The sequence below is a fragment of the Macaca mulatta genome, chromosome 16 (genome assembly GCF_049350105.2).
Source record: "Macaca mulatta isolate MMU2019108-1 chromosome 16, T2T-MMU8v2.0, whole genome shotgun sequence".
NCBI classification, from domain to species: domain Eukaryota; kingdom Metazoa; phylum Chordata; class Mammalia; order Primates; family Cercopithecidae; genus Macaca; species Macaca mulatta.
In genome coordinates this window covers 76,511,661-76,533,852 of record NC_133421.1, presented here as the reverse complement: position 1 = coordinate 76,533,852, position 22,192 = coordinate 76,511,661, and the positions used below count along the sequence as shown (strand labels likewise).

General features: G+C 44.1%; 1 protein-coding gene and 1 pseudogene across 5 annotated transcripts in view; both read right to left on the bottom strand.

Moving 5' to 3' along the window:
* The window catches only part of PRKCA (protein kinase C alpha), a 529,459-nt gene that overhangs the window by 38,588 nt on the left and 468,679 nt on the right, over window positions 1–22,192 (bottom strand). For all 4 annotated transcript variants that reach the window (XM_077969623.1, XM_077969624.1, XM_015120147.3 and 1 more), the window contains 1 exon segment: window positions 5,540–5,620. In XM_077969623.1, coding sequence (XP_077825749.1) covers window positions 5,540–5,620 — 81 coding nt within the window.
* On the bottom strand, window positions 5,632–18,304 carry LOC144335897 (26S proteasome complex subunit SEM1 pseudogene; annotated as a pseudogene). The gene has a single exon (XR_013407102.1). The product of XR_013407102.1 is annotated as a 26S proteasome complex subunit SEM1 pseudogene (transcript).

The following is a 22,192-nucleotide window of genomic DNA, read 5'->3' as shown; positions in this document are numbered from 1 at the left end:
TCCAGTACTGCCAGCCACTTAGCCTGGGGACCATGGGTGTAATGTGTCACTGAGGTGCTTCAGTACATGACCATTTTGGATGCCTTCTCTTGCCTCTTTACCCCCTTCCCATGGTTTTTAATTTCTACAAATCTGGACTCAATGTTCCAAGCTAAGCTACCTGCTGAAAAGTCTTGGGTTGGTGTAAATATTTTCTGAATGGGTTCTATCCCCTCTCGCCCAGCTCCTTCCCACTTTAACAATATGTGATTGTGAGTTTTAAACCGACACATGAGGGATGATGGTTCAGATTTTGCAAAAAACTATTTCTAATCACAGGTGTGAGCCACCTCACTGCACTGGTGCAGCTTAGCTAGGAAGTGGTCATGGAGGCCACGCTTATTTGCAAATCACAGAAACCTGGGCTGGGGGCCGGGCATGCTCCCCTGGACAATTCAGGCCGAAGCTCTGAGATGAAGTGGCGATTACTGATTCAGTAGGAGTGAAGTCAAAGCATAAATAACCCAGGGAGAAAAGGGCATAAGGAGAGGGCTGGTCCCTTTATGACGATTACCGAGAACACTTCCAGGCGCAAGATGCTCATTAGAGTGCTGGGTAAACACTATTTATGCCCCAAAAGTGTTCGTATTTGTCAAGCAGTCCAGGAACTGAATAAAGACTCAGGCTGTTTATTCTTAACTGCCCCCTTGGCTGCTGACAATAAATAAAGCAAATGAGAAGAAAATGGCAATAAACTATTTTTTTCCTGCTCATCTTCAGTCCTCTGCGATTAAAGAGGACAAACTTAGACCAAAACCCTGTCAACAACTTTATCATTAATCTTACTTTTCAGTAACAACGTCTATACCCTTTGCTGGGTCTCCAGGATTGCTGAAGCTTGGAGGGGCTGTGGATAATACTGGGTAGAGCCTTCATTATCCTTTCTGAGCTGAGTCGCAGCCTAGGAATACGTTTAAATTTGCATTGAGTCAGAGAGAAAGATGAAGGGGCTTTGAATGAAACCACTGTGTTTGTGGCAGGTGAGGTGGAGATTTAGAGGAACAAAGACTGTTGTTATCTGTGCCTGCCATTGCACCAGAGTGTGGGATGCCTTTAAGGAGTCTTTTTTTTTTGTTTGTTTGTTTTTGGAGACAGGGTCTCGCTCTCTCACCCAGGCTGGAGTGCAGTGGTGTGATCAAGGCTCACTGCCAGCCTTGACCCCAGGGCTCAATCAATCCTTCCACCTCAGCCTCCTGAGTAGCTGGGACTACAGGCGCTTGCCACCACACCCAGCTAATTTTCGTATATTTTGTAGAAGGGATTTGTCATGTTGCCCAGGCTGATCTCCAACTCCTGGATTCAAGTGATGATCCACCCACCTTGGCCTCCCAAGTGCCCCAAAGGGATTATAAACATGAGCCACCTCGCCTGGTCTAAGATGTCATCTTTAAAGAATATCACCGTTTTCAACAGAGATTATGGAGACCGGAAGGTATGCATATAAGGCAGGCTAAGTGGCTCTGAGAAGCAGCATGGGAAATATTGGAAATAGGCCAGAAAGTTTGCAGAGCTGTTGAGAGCAGGAGCCTAGTGCTCTCCAGGGGGCGTAAGCTTAATAGGGAAACCTTTAAATAAGGCCTGGAAACCACCTCAAGGCCAATTTGCAAACGAGGTCTGAGGCCCGTGTCATAGGGCTTCAAAACGCACCACAAATGGGACTTCCCTGCCAGAAAAAAGCATTCCCTGAGCTCTCCCCTAGGGAATGAAGTCCCAGGAAGGCTTGGAGAGGAGAGAAGCCAGGCAGCGGGAGGGAGGAGGACTTTCCCGCAGGCCGGGTTCTGAAATTCTTGTCTCCTGCTGGCCAAGAGTCTACTCACGTGACCTCTTGTAAAGCGCCCTCGGAAACAGATCCTGGCTTCGTTTCCGCCCAGCCTCTTTTGCTTGTTAGTGTATGCAAATGTGACTGTTAATGAAAGCAGGGTTTGTTTTCTGGACTCAAGAGCTGAACATTAAAGTGGGATCAAGAGGGGGACTTGGCTTTTTGCGCCTTCATCAACAGCAGGGCTCCTAGGAGGCCTGTAATTCAGAGCCGAATTTTACTGTCAAAATTTTAAGGAAGGGGAAATTAACTTGAGGAGCAGACAACTCCTGTTTCCCCAGCTGTTGACTCACTGACAGTGATTGTGTATGAACTGCCTTTCTGTGTTTACACACAGACGTATATGGCCTAAGAGGAACGCTTTGGTGGGGCGGGGGGGAGGGGGGCACTAAATAAATAATAAACCACTCTTTTGATGTCAGTCAAGTCTTAACACCATTGAGAAATAATGATCAAATGCAAGCTAAAGCTTTATGTCTTTCAATGTCTACAAGACTATTTCAGTATTTAGGAAATATAATGAAAGACACTAAAAGGAGAGATCATCCACAGCCTCCCATCCTAGAGACAAAGCCCCTGGTCTGGAGATGACCTTCACGTTTGCAGCCTTACAACAGGTGGCTGTTCGGACACGAGCGGGGCAGGAAAGGGCTCCTCCTACCCACCAGGAAACTCAGGCGACCATCACGTGATGGTCAGGTGGTTAACTGTCTCTCTAAAGTAATAACTGGTCGCAGCCAGCACCAAGGAAAGGCAGTCTCCCAATAAAGACAAACACCCGAAACTGGCGAGCAGCAGCTTCCCGGTAAGATCTCAGGAGTTGGGCGAGTGGGCTCACGCATGCGCATGAAGAGGCAACATGGCGGAGTTTCAGCAGTACACCACCTCCTAGGGACGTCTGACTGGTAAGGGAAGAATGCCCCAGCTGAGCACGCCTGTAACTCCAGTAAACACACTGCACATGCCGCCCCTCCCAGGCATTAGCAGGCCACTGCGCGCGGACAGCCCATCCCAAGGGAAGAATCAGGGGAGAAGAGATGTAAACCCCTGGAAGAATGCCAATGTGTAAACCCCCAGCTCAGAAGTCCAAGAGTGCACTGGATCTCTCGAGTCGCCGGCCTGGCCCTCTTCCAAATGCACTTTATTCTCTTTTGTTCCTGCTCGAATGCTTTTTCATACGCTTTCATTCCTCTCTAAAACTTGTCTTCGGCCGGGTGTGGTGGCTCAACGCCTGTAATCCCAGTACTTGGGAGGCTGAGGTGGGTGGGTCACGAGGTCAGGAGTTCAGGACCAGCCTGACTAAAAATACAAAAATTAGTCGGGCGTGGTGGCGGGTGTCTGTAATCCCAGCTACTATGGAGGCTGAGGCAGAAAGTTGCTTGAACCCGGGAGGCGGAGGTTGCAGTGAGCTGAGATCGCACCACTGCACTCCAGCCTGGGCGACAGAGCAAAACTCCGTCTCAAAAAAAAAAAAACAAAAAAACTTGTCTTAGGCTCTCACTCTACCTGATGCCCTGCAGTCAAATTCTTTCTCCTGAGGAGGCAAGTAACTGAGGTTGCTGCAGCCTCATAGGGATGCACCACTGCTACCAATAGGACCCAGAGCCTCTTCCTCTCTGGCCTCAGGCCTCCTACTTTCTTCTCTCTCTAGCTCAACTCTGTTCTAGCTTCCATTTCTTAAACACGGCTGCACAATCCCCAGCCTTAGGGCCTTCACGCTGGCAGCTCCCCCTGCCTGGAATGTTTTTTCAACAGATATGCACACAGGCATCCCCATACTTCCTTTAGGTCTTAACCTTATCCTCCCTGGTCATTCTAGCTAAAATTTCAACCTCCCCCAACACGATCTTCTTTCCTGCTTTATTACTTTTATTCCTAGCTTATCTCTGCTGTGTTACACATTTTCGTTATCTAACCTGTCTGCTGTCTCTCCTCCTCTAAGCTGTAAGCTTCATGAAGGTAAGGATTCTCATCTGTTTTGTTCACCCTTATGGCTGTGCACATCATAAGCGTTCAATGAATAAATACGTGGTGAGTGAATGAAAAAATGAGTCAATGGACGTAACATGTGGGAAGGGAAGACTTTTTCCCCCAGAAACAAAGATGTCTTTGGGGGTGGCTCTGCTGCACGGCATGGCCATCTCTTTCCATTGTCTCTGACTAAGGCTTCTGGCTATGGAGAGTCACAGATCTTGGCACTAGCACATTGAGTGCTGGGAATTATAAGAAGCTGCCCACGGCCGAATCATATGTAGTATAAGGCAGAGATCTGCTGGGTGATTACCAAGCCTGCTTCTCCTGCTGAGCTCTCAGATATGCTATACTTACTGCCTCTTTGTGTCCCAGTGGGGCCAAGTGGCCAGTGGAGCCTAGGCAGAAGTGATACGTGCCATTTCTAGGCCGGCCCCTAAGACATCCTATGTGACTGATCATGCTCTCAGCTGAAAGGAGGAGGAATTAGTGGAGAGATCTGAGACCCTAAAAGATGGTGGCGCTGACAGATGCGAGAAACTTGAGTCTTTGAATGACCCTGTGGGTCAGTGCCCCACCCCCACATAGGACTTTGCCAAGGATGTGTCCTATGTGGGGGTGGGGCACTGATCCACAGAGTCATTCAAGGACCCAAGTTTCTTGCATCTGTCAGCCCCACCATCTATTAGGGTCTCAGATTTCTCCATTAATTCCTCCTAATTTCAGCTGAGAGCATGAGGACAGTCACATAGGATGTCTTAGGGGCAAGGCCTAGAGGTGGCAGCTAGTACGACTCACCCTGATGACACAGATATTAAGCCATTATATTAGAAAGTGCCATGTAAGGCAATAAGGCACATGGTTATCTGGTACACGTCACATCATAACGGAAAGCTAATTTACCTTCCTTAACTGGAAGTTCAGCCTCACTGGACTTCTGTGAAAATTACAATGAATTGCCAAAGGTGAGATAGGAGGAGATGGGGAGAATCTATTAAAATGCTTCTTCAAGGTAACTGTCTTCTTCCTTAAACACTGCTACTAATTACACACATGGGCAGCAGGTGGGGCAATCTTTGCAGACAAACTTGCAGGGAACCATAACCCAACCCCAGTTTTAAGATACTGAAAACTTAAGAGGCCACTGCTGTCATCAACGTGCAGTTTTCTTTTTTGACACCGTGCAATGCAGTGGCACGATCTTGGCTCACTGCAGCCTCCGCCTCTGAGGCTCAAGCAATTCTCATGCCTCAACGGCCCAAGTAGCAGAGTTTGCAGACGTGCACCACCACGTTTGGCTAATTTTTGTGTTTTTAGTAGAGATGGCGGTTTTGCCATGTTGGCCAGGGTGGTCTCAAACTCCTGACCTCAGGCGATCCACCTACCTCAGCTTCCAAAAGTGCTGGGATTACAGCCATGAGCCACCATGCCTGGCCAACATGCACATTTCATAATGTGAAACTGACACTGTCTACACTCCAGGTTGAAGCTTTCAATATGGAGTTTCTATGACCAGTGATAATTTCTGTGCATACTGAACGTGATCCACTTTGAAGGGGGAGTTTCTTCCTCTTTCGTCTGGGTCAGGGACGTCACGCCAACACCACCAGCCACACTAAAACGTCAGATCCTGCTCTCGAGGCCCAACCAGAGCTGAAGTATTCACATAACACAGCAATAATCAAACATGAAAATGTAGCAAAACATTACCTGCCCGGCAAGCATTTCATACAACAGGACGCCATAGGCCCACCAGTCCACAGATTTTCCATATGGCTGATAAGCGATAATCTGTGTGAAAACAAACACATCAATTACATCAGTGGTAAGTCCAGTAGCCTCTGTCAGAACAGGTAAGTCAAGCAGGTAGGCATTTATACACTCAGTTCATGCAGATGAGGTGCCAAGATCTGTCTTTGATGTTACAACAAGGGAAGAGGATCCTCCAAACCAGACACACCGAGAACTATTACCCCGAAATTCACTGCCCATGGCTGGTTTGGGGAATCTTGTTCTGAATCCACCTGAAGATGCCACAGCACTGTCTGAAGGTAGTTTTAATTATCCTCACTGGCAGAAAGTATGTGGACACTGAGGTGGATTTAATGTTGAGAAAAAGTTAGAGGCTGGGTGCAGTAGCTCACACCTCTAATCCCAGCACTTTGGGAGGCTGAGGCAGGAAGATTGCTTGAATCCAGGAGTTTGAAACCAGATTGGGCAACATAGTAAGATCCTGTCTCTATTTAAAAAAAAAAATTAAAAAAAAAAAAAAAAAAAAAAAGAAGCCAGAGGTCATTCTGAGTCTGACACATAAGATGATTAAACTATGCAACAAGGCCTTACTAAGAGTATAATAGTAAGGATGATGATAAGGAAACGTTGTAATTTTCTTGTGTTGCACAGAGAAGTGCAATGATATACATTCAGTTTGTTGAATGACAGAAGTTTGTAAAACATTTATAAAAAGGCATAAAATGTAGTAAGCAAATATAATATCTGGAGCCAACTGCAACAAAGAAAATTGGAAACAACTGGGAAAATTAAGATACAATCTGGATGTCAGATGATACTGAGGGTTTACCATTCATTTTGTTAGGTGGCATAATGGTATGTTGACTAGTTAGAAAACATGTTTTCTAACTGGGTGTGGTGGTGTGAGTCTGGAGTCCCAGCTACTTGGGAGGCTGAGGCAGGAGGATCATTTGAGACTAGGAGTTTAAGGCTAGCCTGAGCAACATAGCAAGACCCTGTCTCTTAAAAAGTGATAATAATATTAAAACATTTTAAAAGTGTGCTTATCAGTTAGAAATGAGTATATTTATCGGTGAAATAGATAAGAGATAAAGTATTTATGGGTGAACTGACATAATAAATTAAAAAAACACTTTAATAAATGAGGTGGGAGAAAAACAGATGAAATGAGTTGGCAAATGCTGGCAGCTGTTGAAATTGAGTGATGAGTCTACAGGGGGCTCATTCTACACTTCCTTCTACCTTTGTGGCTATCAGAAGTACTAGAATAATTCTATAACCTCCCTTCGTGGAAGGCAGTAACATGGATTTGAATTTCTAAGTATGGCAGGGCTTATTAAAACACTGGCTCCATTACCTCTCAGGTAGGCTGTGTACCTGCTGCACACAATTCCCAGACCCATGGATCACGTGCCAGGGTTCAAGGTCAAGACACACTTAACAGGTACTCAGCACAACCATTCTGCCATGTCGCTTACAACTTTTACTTTGACATGTTCTGGGTTTTTTTTTAATGGTCCAGAATGTCTAATTAAATGTCCTGGGACATAAAACTTTCTGCATGTCTGCCCACTTTCATTTCTTTAATGTATTACTAATATTTCTGCATGCAGAATGAGAAACACGAGAACCAACAGTTTGCCTAAGTGTGGGCAGCAACAAGGGTAAACAAGATTAGATCTGGCACCTTTGTAGCTCATTTCCTTGACAAGAAAATGATATAAACATAGGAACCTACAAGGAGTCTCTAATTTCTTTTACAACCTTTGTTCTCTTCTGCACATTCTTTTCTGAAAACTTGGAAAATACAAACATAAAAAACCCCAACAAATGAATCTCCAGTCTATTGCTTGGAGATGATACATCTCATTCCAGTTCCAGAAAAAATTTTGCATCAAAGGAGTTGCATATTTTTATAACCTTTGGTACAATGGTAAATTGCTCTCCCAAAAGGACTGGACTGAATTTATCTCCCTGATACCAATGTCACTATATTTTCCATTGCCAGGTAAAACATTTCTGTTAAAAATAATCTTTTTGTGCTTTAAAAAAAAATTCCACAAGCCATGCATGCTCATTAAAAAACAATTAGAAAGAAAATGAAAAGCTAAAGAAATGAGGAAGTGGCCAGGCATGGTGGCTTATGCCTGTACTCCCAGCACTTTGGGAGACCGAGGCAGGTGGATCATGAGGTCAAGACATGGAGACCATCCTGGCCAACATGGTAAAACCCCGTCTCTACTAAAAATACAAAAATTAGCTGGGCGTAGTGATGTGTGCCTGTAGTCCCAGCTGCTTGGGGGGCTGAGGCAGGAGAATTGCTTGAGCCCAGGAGGCGGAGGTTGCAGTGAGCCGAGATTGCTCACCACTGTACTCCAGTCTGGGCGACAGAGCGAGACTTCGTCTCAAAAAAAGAAATAAGGAAGTAAAATTGTTTATGATCTCACTATTCAGAAATATTAATAATGTTATGTTCATATAAAACCTTTCCATATTTTTTCTAGGTGTGATATATGTATGCATATGCATTAAAAACTGAATTATGTGCACCCGCTATTCTGTGGTCAGTTTGTTTATTTAATAATATATCATGAGTATCTTGGCAAGACCTTCAACTATTTCCGCAGGATAAATTCCTGTCAGTAGAATTGCTGGGTCAAAATAAATGCTTCTAACTCAAAAGTACAACTTTTAAATACGCATTGCTGTCCAGGCACAGTGGCTCATGCCTGTAATTCCAGCACTTTGGGAAGCCGAGGTGGGTGGATTACTTGAGGTCAGGAGTTTGAGGCCAGCCTGGCCAACATGGTGACAACCCGTTTCTACTAAAAATACAAAAAAGTTAGCCGGGCATGGTGGTGCATGCCTGTAATCCCAGCTACATGGGAGGCTGAGGCAGGAGAGTTGCTTGAACACATGAGGCAGAGGTTGCAGTGAGCCAAGATCAACCCCACTGCACTCCAGCCTGGGTGACAGAGCAAGACGTTGTCTCAAAAAAAAAAAAAAAAAAAAAAAAAAAAAAAAAGACACATTGCCAGGTTATTCAAAATAGTAGCACGTTTACTCCCACCAGTAAACAAGTGCCCGTTTTCTGAATTCTCAAACTTCTGGCCTTAAGCATTATCCTAGTTATCTTCCCAGACATGTGCATCTTCATGTAAGCCAGCCCAGTCTTTGGCAAGGAACTACTCAAACTCATTGACTTCACCAAGAGACCTAGGTCTACCTGCTGCTTTTTCTCTCACATTGCAACCCTCCACATCCAATACTTCCCAGATCAGCAGGAAAGTTGGAACCCTCACTCTTGCCTCAACACAGCCGCTCCCATTGCTACTGCTGCCATGGCAGACATTACCATAGAGCTAGAAACATTTAAACACGTACTTCTATCTGGATCAGAAAGAAGCTGCTATGTTAATTTTAGGACTACCTTTAAGTCTTAATAGGGCCAGTCGGGGGGCGTTGCTGATCTTGGCTGGGTGCTCACACATCTGGGAGTCAGCTAAATGCTGGCTGATCTAGGCTGGTGCCATTGTAATCACTGGGCAATTCTGTTTCCATTTGTTTTTTGAAGTTAGAACAGAAAACAGAGCACTGCTATACCACAAAAACACAGATTGACTATATAATTTCCCAATTGCCTAGATTAAAAAATTGTGAAAAACTTAAAATTAGTAAGTGTCTGAACAAATGTTTACATGGAAGCTTTCCTACTCCAGCATTCTACATTTAAACATCCTATCCTATTACCTACTATGGGAGACACTGCCATAGTACATTTAATAACTATTTGTTTAATGAATAATGAATATATAGATAAGTGAATGGATGCATGAATGAACAAATGAACTTACACATACTTGGATCTGTTTCTGGTCTTTCCATCTGTTTCTCTGGTGGCATTCTCTATTTCCTGCATCTGAATGGCAGAAGCTGTGCCAACTAGAAATGTATAAATCTGAGAGGAAATATAAAGTACTCCCACGAATGGAAGCATTCCACCCATGGGAAACTCTGCTTATCCAGAAAAACCAGGGGGATAATTAAATGAGTGAATGTAAATGGATTTTGTTTGAAAACTGTAGGGTGGTATGCAAACATCAAGCGCTGCTATAATTTTGATCAAATGATAAGTCTCTTCCATTTATCTTAGTGGGAAATCTTCAATTAGTCAAACTGGAAAATATCATTTTAAAAAAGAACTTGAATCAAAGGATTAACGAGCCCAACGATTTTCTTTGAAAAGGATCATAAGACCCAATGTCTTGGCTTAGGGCTGTTCTCTAAAATAATATTCTGGTTTTTTGTTTGTTTATTTGTTTTTTGTTTTTTTTTTGAGACAGAATCTCGCTCTATCACCCAGGCTGGAGTGCAGTGGCGTGATCTCGGCTCACTGCAACCTCTGCCTTTTGGGATCAAGCGATTCTCCTGCCTCAGCCTCCCGATTAGCTGGGATTACAGGTGCCCGCCATCATGCCTGGCTAATTTTTTGTATTTTTAATAGAGATGGGGTTTCACCATGTTAGCCAGGATGGTCTCGATCTCCTGACCTCATGATCCACCTGCCTCAGCCTCCCAAAGTGCTGGGATTACAGGCATGAGCCACCATGCCCGGACCTTTCTAAAATAATATTCTAAGAAAATGTGACAAGGTTCCACAAACATAATTATTGTTTCACACACCTTGTCCCTATCAACGGAGTCTTTGTAGAGCTGCAAATTATAAAATTAAAGGAAAACACACTCTGTGATGCTAGGTGGGAAATGTGGCTTTCCCCAAACAAAATTCGCAAGGGAGAAAAAGTTGTGCAGCAGGTCACACTGTTCTCAAGATGGTCCTGGTTGGGAGCGGGGAGGTAGAATGCTAAAGGAGAAATGCATAGGAAAAAAATAACATATTTGGAACTCAGTGGCTAGCTACTGACGTCCTTCTCTAACAGTTCAATCCAAAGCAAAGTATTAAACATAGGAAAATTAAGATCTGATTCATACTGGCTATTTGGAAATGCTTTTTTTTTTTTTTTTTTTTTTTTTTTTGAGACAGTGTCTTGCTCTGTTGCCTAGGCTGGAAGGCAGTGGCATGATCATAGCTCAATGCAGCCTCAACTCCTGGGTTCAAGCAATCCTTTCATCCAGACTCCTAAATAGCTGGGACAACAGGCATGCGCCACCATACCCAGCTAATTTCTTAACAATTTTTTTGGAGAGACAGGATTTTGCTTTGTTGCATAGGCGTGTTGGATTACAGGTATGAGCCACCATGCCCGGCCTGGAAACGCCTATTTTAACTGAAATGAGTTGTCCCTTCCACAGTCCCTCAGTCTAAAAGATCAAGAGCTGATGTATACACTGGATTCTCATTTCAAACTAACAAAAACATTTCCTTGAGAATAGTGGCAGTTTCTATCCATAAACCATATCTCGTCCCCGCCCAAATCTCATCTCGAATTGCAATCCCCACATGTCGGGGAAGGGCCTGGAGGGAGGTGACTGGATCATGGGGGTGGATTTCCCCTTGCTGTTCTCCATGATAGTGAGTTCTCACAAGATTTGATGGTTTAAAAGTGTATGGTGCTTCCCCCCTTGTTCTCTCTCTCCCCTGCTCTGCCATGGTAAGACATGCTTGCTTCCCCTCTGCCTTCCGCTATGATTGTAAGTTTCCTGAGACCTCCTAGACATGCTTCTTGTTAAGCCTCTTTTCTTCAGAAATTACTCAGTCTCAGTAGTTCTTTATAGCAGTGTGAAAATGGACTAATTGCAGTGGGGGGATAATTTCACTTCAATTCCAGTGGTGTAAAACCTAGGTTAATGGTAAAGATAAACCTACCCCAGAAAGCAAACTTACAAATGAATAGGGGACAGGTGTAGTGGCTCATGCCTGTAATCCCAGCACCTCGGGAGGCTGAGGCAAGAGGATGACCTGAGGCCAGGAATTGGAGACCAGCTTGGACCACATAGCAAGACCCTAATCTCTACCAAAAAGAAAAAGAAAAAGAAATGGCTGGGCATGGTGGTTCACGCTCGTAATCCCAGCATTTTGGGAGGCCAAGGCGGGTGGATCACTTGAGGTCAGGAGTTTGGGACCAGCGTGGCCAACATGGTGAAACTCTGTCTCTACTAAAAATACAAAAATTAGCTGTGTCCAGTGGCACATGACTATAATCCCAGCTACTCAGGAGGGTGAGGCAGGAGAATGGGAGGCAGAGTTTACAGTGAGCTGAGATCGTACCACTGTACTCTAGACGGGGCAACAGAGTGAGACTCCATCTCAAAAACAAAACAAGTCAGTGGGAAGAGTCTTAATAGGCTATCATATTGCCATATCAGAGAATAAATTAGAATCAAAGGCACAAACCCTCAGCATCAGATAGTATTCCCCAAACAGCCCATGTGCTCCCCTACGTTTCAGTTTCCTCTGCTTTGGAGCCACGTGACTAGTTCTGGCCAATGGACAGTGAGAGGAAGTGCTGTTGCCCTTCTGGGTTGAGGCAATGAAAAGCCCACTTGCCTCCTGCCACTGTGATTCTAGGGAACACGTGTTCCAGATGACTCAGCTGCAAGATGAGGAGAGTTTTTGCCTGATTTGCATCAGACTGTGTGCGAGCAGTAAGGAAATACTGGTTATGTTAAGCCACTGAGATTTCAGGGATTGTTGTGGCAGCAAGAGTTGTCCATTCTAAAAACTTCCTTCATGTAAGCGAATCACACAATCTCAGCTTTTCTACAAATCCTGTCCTGGCCAAGTAGCAGGGCAATAGAAATTCTCTTTGGATGAGTGAAAGTCCACTTTCTGGGCACCTACTGCAGGCTGTACCCACTACACACATCTTGTATAATCTGATGAAGCAGAGTTGTTATTACAGTCCGTCTTCACTCCGTACCAGCAGTAAGTTCTTGGAAACTGATTTTAAGTAAAACAACATATAGCAGGTCCTCAAATAACGTCATTTCCTTATAATGCTGATGAGGGAGAAAAACCTAGTTTTGTTATACATCATTTCACTTGAAGTCACAGTTTCCAAGAACCTATCCATAATGTTAAGTGAGGTCTTACTGTATTCTCATTTTATAGGGAGAAAACAGGCTCTGGAAGTTTAGAGACTTGCTCAAAGCCAAGCAATTAATATGTGGAACTGAATACTGACACATTTCTTTTAAAGATACAATTTTATCTTTTCAATGTATTTTCAAATACATTGATACTGGGATTAATGAAATATTAATCAAAGGGCCCTGAGGATTAAAGAGATTTAGTGGAAAGCATCAATTATTTTAAGTAACTATATTTCAAAAGCACTTGAATAAAGTTTGCTCTTGTAACTATGTTAAACTATGCTTAACTTTGTTAAAGCCAGTCCCCACCATCTGTGTATGTTACTTGGTGTTTCTTTTTTTTTTCAGATGGAGTTTCGCTCTTGTTGCCCAGGCTGGAGTGCAGTGGTGCAATCTCGGCTCACTGCAACCTCTGCACTTGAACCTCCCAGGTTCAAGCAATTCTCCTCCCTCAGCCTCCCGAGTAGCTGGAATTACAGGCGCCCACCACCCAACCCAGCTAATTTTTGTATTTTTAGTAGAGACAGGCTTTTGTCATGTTGCCCAGGCTGGTCTCGAACTCCTGACCTCAGGTGATCCACCCGCCTTGGCCTCCCAAAGTAAGTTTGTTTTTAACAGAGGCAGGGCTGAAGCACCAGTGTTGCTGTGTGTATCAGGTAAAGGGTGAGTGAGGGCTGAACAAATCAGGTTATACTTTGTTTCCTGTCCTATATTCTACAAATACCTGAGCAGTGTTGCCAACCACATCTCTCTGCTTGGAGGATGGAAACTGATGTCCGAATTTGGAGAGCCATCAATAGGCAAGGGTGCGGGAGCCCCGTTTCCGGTCAGAAGGATTCATGAATCCTAAAGGCCATGGCCACCTGATCGGTTTTGCCTTAAGTTCTACAACAAGTTGGCTCCCAGCTGGCTCTTCATTTTCTATTTCCATGGCATTAAATTCCCATGACTCCTTCTGGTAACACGCTCTCCTTCCTCCAAGGCTTACCAAAAGCAGAATGCCAAGTGCCAAGGCTCGTTTTTCTTGCGACAGCACTCATCCTCATCAGCCGCATACAGCCCGCCTGCTCAGCCACTGGGCCAAGATTAAAAGTCACTCTGAACACTGCAGTGCCTTCAATTGTAACAATAGGATGGGATTTAGAATCTAGCCAGAGCATTTCTTCCCAGAGAAATGTGTCGCCTGTGGCGTGTGTACCAGATAACACGGGAGATCCTGAAGATCGAAGCTACACGTACAGGGCACAACCTCACCACTGCACATTCATTTTTGGACTAAAGCATATCTTTCCTCAATGAGCAGCTGCAGTTAATAAGCACCCCAGTTAACCAAAGCCTCACTGTAAAAGGGAAAACAGTGTTAGAGAGCCCCATAGGAAGATAAACATTCAGACACACATGACTTAGGATGTTGGCTATACCGTCCCTATTCAGCTGTCTACAGCCACTATCCAATACAGTAGCCACTGGCCACCTGTGGCTTCTGAGCAGATGAAATGTGGCTAGTTCAAATGGAGATGCGCTGCAGCTGTAAAATCCACATCATATTTTGAAGACTTAGTATAAAAAGTGCAAAATAGCTCATTACTTTTTTTTTTTTTTAAAGACATAGCTCATTACTTTTTTTTTTTTTTTTAAAGACACAGTCTTGCTCTGTTCGCCCAGGCTGGAGTGTAGTGACATGATCTCGGCTCACTGCAACCTCCGCCTCCCAGGTTCGAGCGATTCTCCCACCTCAGTCTCCCGAGTAGCTGGGATTACAGGCACCCATCATAATGCCTGGCTAATTTTTAATATTTTTGTAGAGATGGAGTTTCACCATGTTGGCCAGGATGGTCTTGAACTCCTGATCTCAGGTGATGTGCCTGCCTCGGCCTCCCAAAGTGTTGGGATTACAGGTGTGAGCCACTGTGCCTAGCCTTCATTAAATGTTTTTATTCATTAATAAATTAACTTCATCTGTTTTCTTTCCAACTTGTTAAAAACTTGGCTGCTAAACGCAGTTTCGGCTTGTATTTTACTTCTGTTGGACAGTGCTGGCTAAGACCCTCTGAATTCCACTGGCTCCTATGGCCCATTCTGGTTCTCTGGCTCTCATTGGTCTAGGGAGCCAGCTTTGGGCTGAGGACCAGGCTCAGAGACTACGGAATGGATGAGGAGACTCTCTTGTCTGTCCCCTATGGGGATAGGAGCAGGTGTCTCTGGTGCTTGTGGGCCAATGCGGGCTTGCAGCCAAGCCTGGGGCTGCCTGATATCCTGAAGCCCCAGGCAAGGGGCTGAGATGGCAATCTGGTTTCCCATAATGGAGAAACTCACAAAAGGAGAGGCAGAGTTGGCAAGAAGGGCTACAGCTGCACATGGGAGGTTGAGCTGTGGCTTCAAAGACAGACCTCCAACAGGGCCACTGTCATTCAATTTTACTGCTATTTGTCATTAAGATCATTATTATTATACTTCTAAGAGCCAACTGCTTGGGGGAATGTCAGGATGTTACAAATGGCTGCCTGTCTTGTAAAAATGAGATATGAATGAGCTTTCTTCCAGCCCGGGCACAGGACCAAGGCATGAAAGGGACCAGGGGGTAGCTTCTTGTCTTGTACCAGGCCAAGGGCCTGCAGCAGCTGGAAGGATGTCGCTCCAAGGCCACCCAGCCTTCCACTCTCTACCAGGGCTTCACACTCAGATGCCTCCCAGAGAGGGTGGGACTCCAGGAGCTTTCTAACCTCTGAAAGCTCCAGCCTGGGAGAGCCTGAGGACGGTACAGGAAGGTTTTAGAAGCTACTGGCAATATTAACCGTAGCTGTAACCAACATCACCACTGTAGGCATGTGCCGAGAGCCAGGCTCTTTAGCTCTGAAGCTCACCTAATCCTCACAAGGCCCATTGCAAAGATGAGGAAATAAGGTAGAGAGAGGCAGAGTAGCTTGCCCAACATTACACAGCTCGCAAGCAGCAACGCTTGGATTAGAACCCTAGTCATCGGCTTTGGCATCCATACTTCTGACCCTTTTTCTACACTGAAGGCCTTGATCCAGGGCGGTTCCCCAGACAGCTATGGTGGGTACTTGCCCAGTTTACACGACTCCTGCTGAAAAGTGGCCCAAATGCTTAACAGGATCAAAACAGCCAAGATGCCTCCTTCACTCGGGAGCTCTTGGCTCTGAAGGCTTTTTCTTGAGGGACCCCATGGACCTATAAAGTATGTGTATGGAGATTCACTCTCCCATTCTTGGCTGCACTTGAACTGGGATTCTACTCTTCATTTTTGTGCTGTACGTACACACCAACCCCTAGAGCCCAATCTTAAATAAAAGGCCTGGCCACAAAAGCCTCTTCCCAAGCTGTCATTACAAAGTAACGGTGGCCTTTATGCATAAAACACGCTCAAGTCCTTTTACTGTGTCAGGGAAACAATATCCTTTCCTTTTTTTCAAAAAACAAAAACATTTTGATGAAAAAATTATAGTTGTTTTGAAAAACATCATCCATTGCCAAGGATAGAACACAGGACACCAGAGGCACTCTTTACATGTAACATGGTCGAAGCACGGTCTGGCGCGTCCAAACAGCACCATTTGGAAAGAGGACAGGCCTGAAGGTTTTCTGGGTGTTCTGATCTGACAGTTTGGATCTTCAGTTTGGTAACTGTCTCCTCTACTTGCTCCTGCGGGGCCCACAACTCCTGGAGCCTTTGTCATGTCTACTGAGACTGTCTGCCCCTACTCAACCCAGACTTCTCCCTGACTGGGGCTGGGCCATCCACCTCTGTACCCAGCACCAGAACCTCAGGCACGGGGCAGACACAAGGTTGTGCTGGAGAACTAGTGGATCTAATCCAAGACCACTCCATAGACACCACCTACCTCTAAAGTGTAAAATCAAAAGGGCTGTTAGAATTGCTGGATTGCTGAGTCTGGAGGGGTGATTTAGGAAAGTGTTTTCAAGCCGGGCGCAGTGGCTCACGCCTGCAATCCCAGCACTTTGGGAGGCCAAGGCGATAGGATCACTTGAGGTCAGGAGTTCGAGACCAGCCTGGCCAACATGGTGAAACTCCGTCTCTACTAAAAATACAAAAATCAGCTGGACGTGGTGGCGGATGCCTGTGATCCCAGCTACCTGGGAGGCGGAGGCAGGAGAATCGCTTGAACCCAGGAGGTGGAGGGTGCAGTGAAACGTGACGCACTGCACTCTGGCTTGGGTAACAGAGTGAGACTCCGTCTAAAATAAATAAATAAGTAAATAAATAAATAAGCAAATAAATAAGGTGTTTTCAGGGTTCTGAAGAGGATCCTGAGGCTCGAAGTGGCATAGCAGCTTGCTGAGGTCACGGGGCTGGTTAGCAGCAAGGCCAGGAAGAGAGACGCCTCAGGTCTTCTGACTGTGTCCTCTTTCTAAAGCATCGGAACAGAGACCAGCGTGTCATAAACAGAAAGCCCCGCAGCAGGGGAGACGTGAAACACCCCCAACTCTCAATCGAGATACTTCCTAATCAAACTCCTTTCCGATGGCACAGCCAAGCTCAGAATACAAGCGGGAAGCAGAATGGGGTGAGAGAGCTCTGAACCCAACTGCTGGAGGGCAGGAGCTGTGTGACTTTGGCTAAGTTGGTTGGCCTCTCTGAGCTTCCATGTCCTCAGCTGTGATCTTGGGATTTCAGCACCCACCTGACAAGTAGGTGGTGGGGATTAAATGGCATTATGTGTATTAAAAATGTGCTTACTGCAGGTGAGTTGAATACACATAAACTTCATACTGCCTAACACTAGAAATAAGAACGGGCCTATTAGAAATAAGCAGGTGGGTGAAAGTTATTCAAGGAAATAAACTAAACTTGGTTCAGAGGGGGACAGAGGAAACATTTTGATATGACAGGTAACACTAAAAATATATGTTCAACACTCTAAAATGACTGTTGGCACCTGGAAATTCTTAAGCGACAATAAACCTTCCATTCATTCTTTCAGCAAATATTAACTTACCGTGTACCAGACATAGTAAATCAGAAGTGAATCAGGTAAAGAAGAGAATCAAACAGATTTTTAAAAATCTCCCCTCAGGCAATTAAACTGATTTTTACTGGAGCAGTAAAACTCCAGGCTTCTCTGTTTTCTCATGTATTAGAACACCTTCCTTAGTCCTCTCCTTTGCTCATTCGCACTGAGTATGACTGACTGTACATTTCTATGGGTTGGACACTCTGCTAGGTATCACAGATTACCAAACTAACTGGGAAGGCAGACAAATACACTAAGATGTGACATCCAAGATCAAAGATCTTACTATATCACATGGGAAATTATTGTAATATTTGAAATCCTTGGACAAAGCGCATTAATATAAAAATAAAGAAAACTGGCCAGGCACAGTGGCTAACATTTGTAATCCCAGCACTTTGGGAGGCCGAGGTGGGCGGATTACTTGAGGTCAGGAGCTCAAGACCAGCCTGGCCAACCCCGTCTCTACAAAAATACAAAAATTAGCTGGGTGTGGTGGCAAGTGCCTGTAATCCCAGCTGCTCGGGAGGCTGAGGCATGAGAATTGCTTGAACCTGGGAGGTGGAGGTTGCAGTGAGCCAAGATCGTGCCACTGCACTTCAGCCTGGGCAACAGAGTGAGACTCCATCTCAACAACCACCACCACCAAATAAATAAAAATAAAATTACCACAAGATTAAAAACAAAGAGTCTAGAGTCCAAACTATGTATTTCTCTTTTTTTTTTTTTTTTTTTTGAGACGGAGTCTCACTCTGTCGCCCAGGCTGGAGTGCAGTGGTGTGATCTTGGCTCACTGCAACTTCCGCTTCCTGAGTTCAAGTGATTCTCCTGCCTCAGCCTCCTGAGTAGCTGGGACTACAGGCACACGCCACCACATCCAACTAGTTTTGTATTTTTAGTAGAGACTGAATTTCACCATGTTGGCCAGGATAGTCTCAATCTCCTGACCTCGTGATCCACCCACCTCGGCCTCCCAAAGTGTTGGGATTACAGGCGTGAGCCACTGTGCCCAGCCTATGTATTTTCTATTTAGACAAAAATTGTGGCTCTATGTAGAATTGGAGAAAACAGAAAATGATCTAATGGTGATTACACCAATGAAAGTGCTTTAAAATCTATTTATAGTAGCCACCTTTTCTTACCTCCCTGTAAGAATGGGAAGTCAACGACAGAACAGCCTAAGTACCCCTCCCACAAAAGGCCAGAAGAGGATCAAATGAAAGCAGTGTTTGCAATTGTTTACACCGGCCTCAAACAGCAGTTAGTTCCTACTACACATGTTGGATTCAACTTGCTAATATTTTGTTGAGGATTTTTGCATCTACGTTCATGAGAGGTATTAGTCTGTAGTTTTCTATGCTGGTGTTAATCATCCTTTAACATCCACGGGATCTGTAGTGATGCCCTCTCTTTCATTTCAGGTTATTAGTAACTTGTGCTCTCTCTTTTTCTTAATTTGACTTGAGGCTTATCGATTTTATTGATGTTTTCAAATAACTTCCTTTTGGGTTTGCTGATTTTCCCTGTTTTTTATTTTCTATTTCATTGGTTTCTGCTCTAGTTCTTCTTTTCTTTTGCTGACTGTGGATTTAATTTGCTCTTCTTTCTCTAGTTTCCTAAGATGGAAACTTAGGTGATTGATTTTAGATCTTTCTTCTTTTCTAACACATGCATTCAATACTATAAATTTCCTAAGCCCTGCTTTAATTGCACCATACAACATTTGATAAGTCATATCTATGTTTTCATTTATTTAACAATATTTTAAAATTTCTTTTTAGATTTCTTCTTTGGCCCACGTTATTTAGAAGGGTTCTTTAATCTTCAAGTATTTTGGAATTTTCTAGCTATCTTTCTGTTACTGATTTTTAGTTTAGGTCTATTGTGGTCTGAGAGAAGACACTGCATGATTTCTATTATTTTCAGTTTGTTAAGGTGTGTTTTATGGCACAGAACGTGGTCTATATTGGTGAATGTTCTGTGTGAGCTTGTGAAGAATGTATGTTCATTCTGCTGTTGTTGGATGAAGTAGAGTCTACAGGACATTATTACTGAGTTCAACTCTGTCCCTACTGATTCTCTCCTTGCAGGACATGTCTATTTCTGATAGTGGGGCACTGAAGTCTCCAAATAAAATAGTGGATTCATCTATTTCTACCTGCAGTTCTATCATGTTTGGCCACGTGTATTTCAATGCTCTGCTGTTAGGTGCACGCATTAACAACTGCTATGTTTTCTTGGAGACTTGACCCCTTTATCATTATGTAATGCCTTTTCATGATAACTTTCCTTGCTCTGAGGTCTGCTCTATCTGCAGTTAATATAGTGATTCCTAATTTCTTTGATTAGTATTAGCATGATATATCTTTTATACCCACTTACTTTTTAACTACATGTGTCTTTATACTTAAAGTGGATTTCTTGTATAAAGTCTTGTTTTTTGATCTAGTCTGGCAATCTTTTAATTGCTGCATTTAGACCAATGACTTTGAAAGCGATTTGTGATATAACTGGATTAATCGATGCCATATTTGTTATTGTTTTCTATTTGTGGCCCTTGTCCATTTTTTTTTTTGTCTCCCACTCTTTTTCTGCCTCTTGTGGGTTTAGCTGAGCATTTTATATGATTCCATTGTTCATATCAGTTACTTCCTTTTTTCCTTTTCTTAGTGGTTGCCCTAGAATATGCAATATATATTTACAACTAAACCAAGTCTACTTTCAGATAACACTGTAACACTTCATGCATAGTGAAAGTAGCTTATAACAACAAAATAATCCTAATTTTTCCCTCTTGTCCCTTCTATCACTGCTCTTGTTCATTTCACTTACACATAGGATATGCACGCACACTAGAATATGTTGATATTATTTTGAAAAAACTCATGTTAGATCAAGAATACTAAAAATAAAAGTATTTTACTTTCACTTATTCCTTCTCTGATGCTCTTCCTTGTTAGTTTTTATTTCATAATCATAAACTTAACTCTGGAATCCAACTAGGCATGGAAGGGAATAAGGAAAACATGGAACCCAAAGAACTGCAGCAAGAGCACAAAGATGAGAGGCTACTGCGAGCAAATGGAGTGGAGGGGTGCTCTCCTGAGCTACGGAAGGAATGTCTGGTGGTTAAGATAGAACATGAGTCAGATTTATTAGAGTGTCCACCGTCAGCAATGATGAGTTTCTTGCTGGTCTTGGCATTCTTGGACCCAAAGTGCTCCGTGGTTTCCACGATATTCTCTTCACTTTGCCAAAGACCACATACATGCCACTCTGCCATTCAACCCCTCAGCCTTGGCAGTACAGATGAGAAACTGGGAACCATTTGTACTGGGTCTAACATTTGCCATGGACAAGATGCCAGGACCTGTATGCTTCAGGATGAAGCGCTCACCATCAAATTTCTTCCTGTAGATCAAATTTCTTTCCTGACACCAGTAAATTTTCTTGGAAATGTGATGGTGTGTGAAGTAACCACTCTGACACACAAACCCTGGCATGATTCTGTGAAAGCAAAGAGCCCTTATAACCAAATCATTTCTCTCCAGTGCTCAGAGCACAAAAGTTTTCTGCTGTCTTTGGAATGTCGTCTGCAAACAGCTTGAAAGAGATGTGGCCTCCTGTTGAAGAACACAGTGGGGCTGACCATGGCTGGTGCAGGGGGCTATGGGTGGCAGCAGCATCTGCAAAGCCTGCCCTTCCTTTCTCCATGGAGATCCAAGTTTCTGACCTATGTCAGTTTCCTTCTCTCTAAAGAACTTCTTCTGGCCGGGCGCGGTGGCTCACGCCTGTAATCCCAGCACTTTGGGAGGCCAAGGCGGGTGGATCACGAGGTCAGGAGATCGAGACCATCCTGGCTAACATGGTGAAATCCCGTCTCTACTAAAAATACAAAAAAAATTAGCCGGGCCTGGTGGCGGTGCCTGTAGTCCCAGCTACTTGGGCAGCTGAGACAGGAGAACAGCGTGAACCTGGGAGGCGGAGCTTGCAGTGAGCCGAGACGGTGCCACTGCACTCCAGCCTGGGCGACTGAGCGAGACTCCGTCTCAAAAACAAAACAAAACAAAAAAACTTCTTTTAACATTTCTTGCCAGGCTGGTCTACTGGCAACACATTTCCTTTGTTTTTGTCTGAGAAAGTCTTTATTTCTCCTTCACTTTTGAAGGACAATTTTGCAGGATACACAATTCTAGGTTCATTTTTTATTTTCTCTCTAAAAACTTTAAATATTTCACTCTACTGTCTTTGCCCTTCTTTAGGTAACGTGTTACTTTCCCCACTCTGGGCTTCCCTTAAAATTCTTTGATTTTTGCATTTGAATACGATATGTCTAGTTTTTTGTTTTGTTTGAGCATTTGTCCTATTTTGTGTCATCTGAGCTTCCTGGCTCTGTGATTTGGTGTCCGACATTAATTCAGGAGACATTCTCTGTCCTGACTGCTTCAAACATTCCTTGTTTCTTTCTCTCTTACGTCTCCTTCTGGTGTTCCCAGGGCACATATCTTTTGTAGTTGTCCTACAGTTCTTGGATAGTCTGTTCCATTTTTTTTTTCAGTCCTTG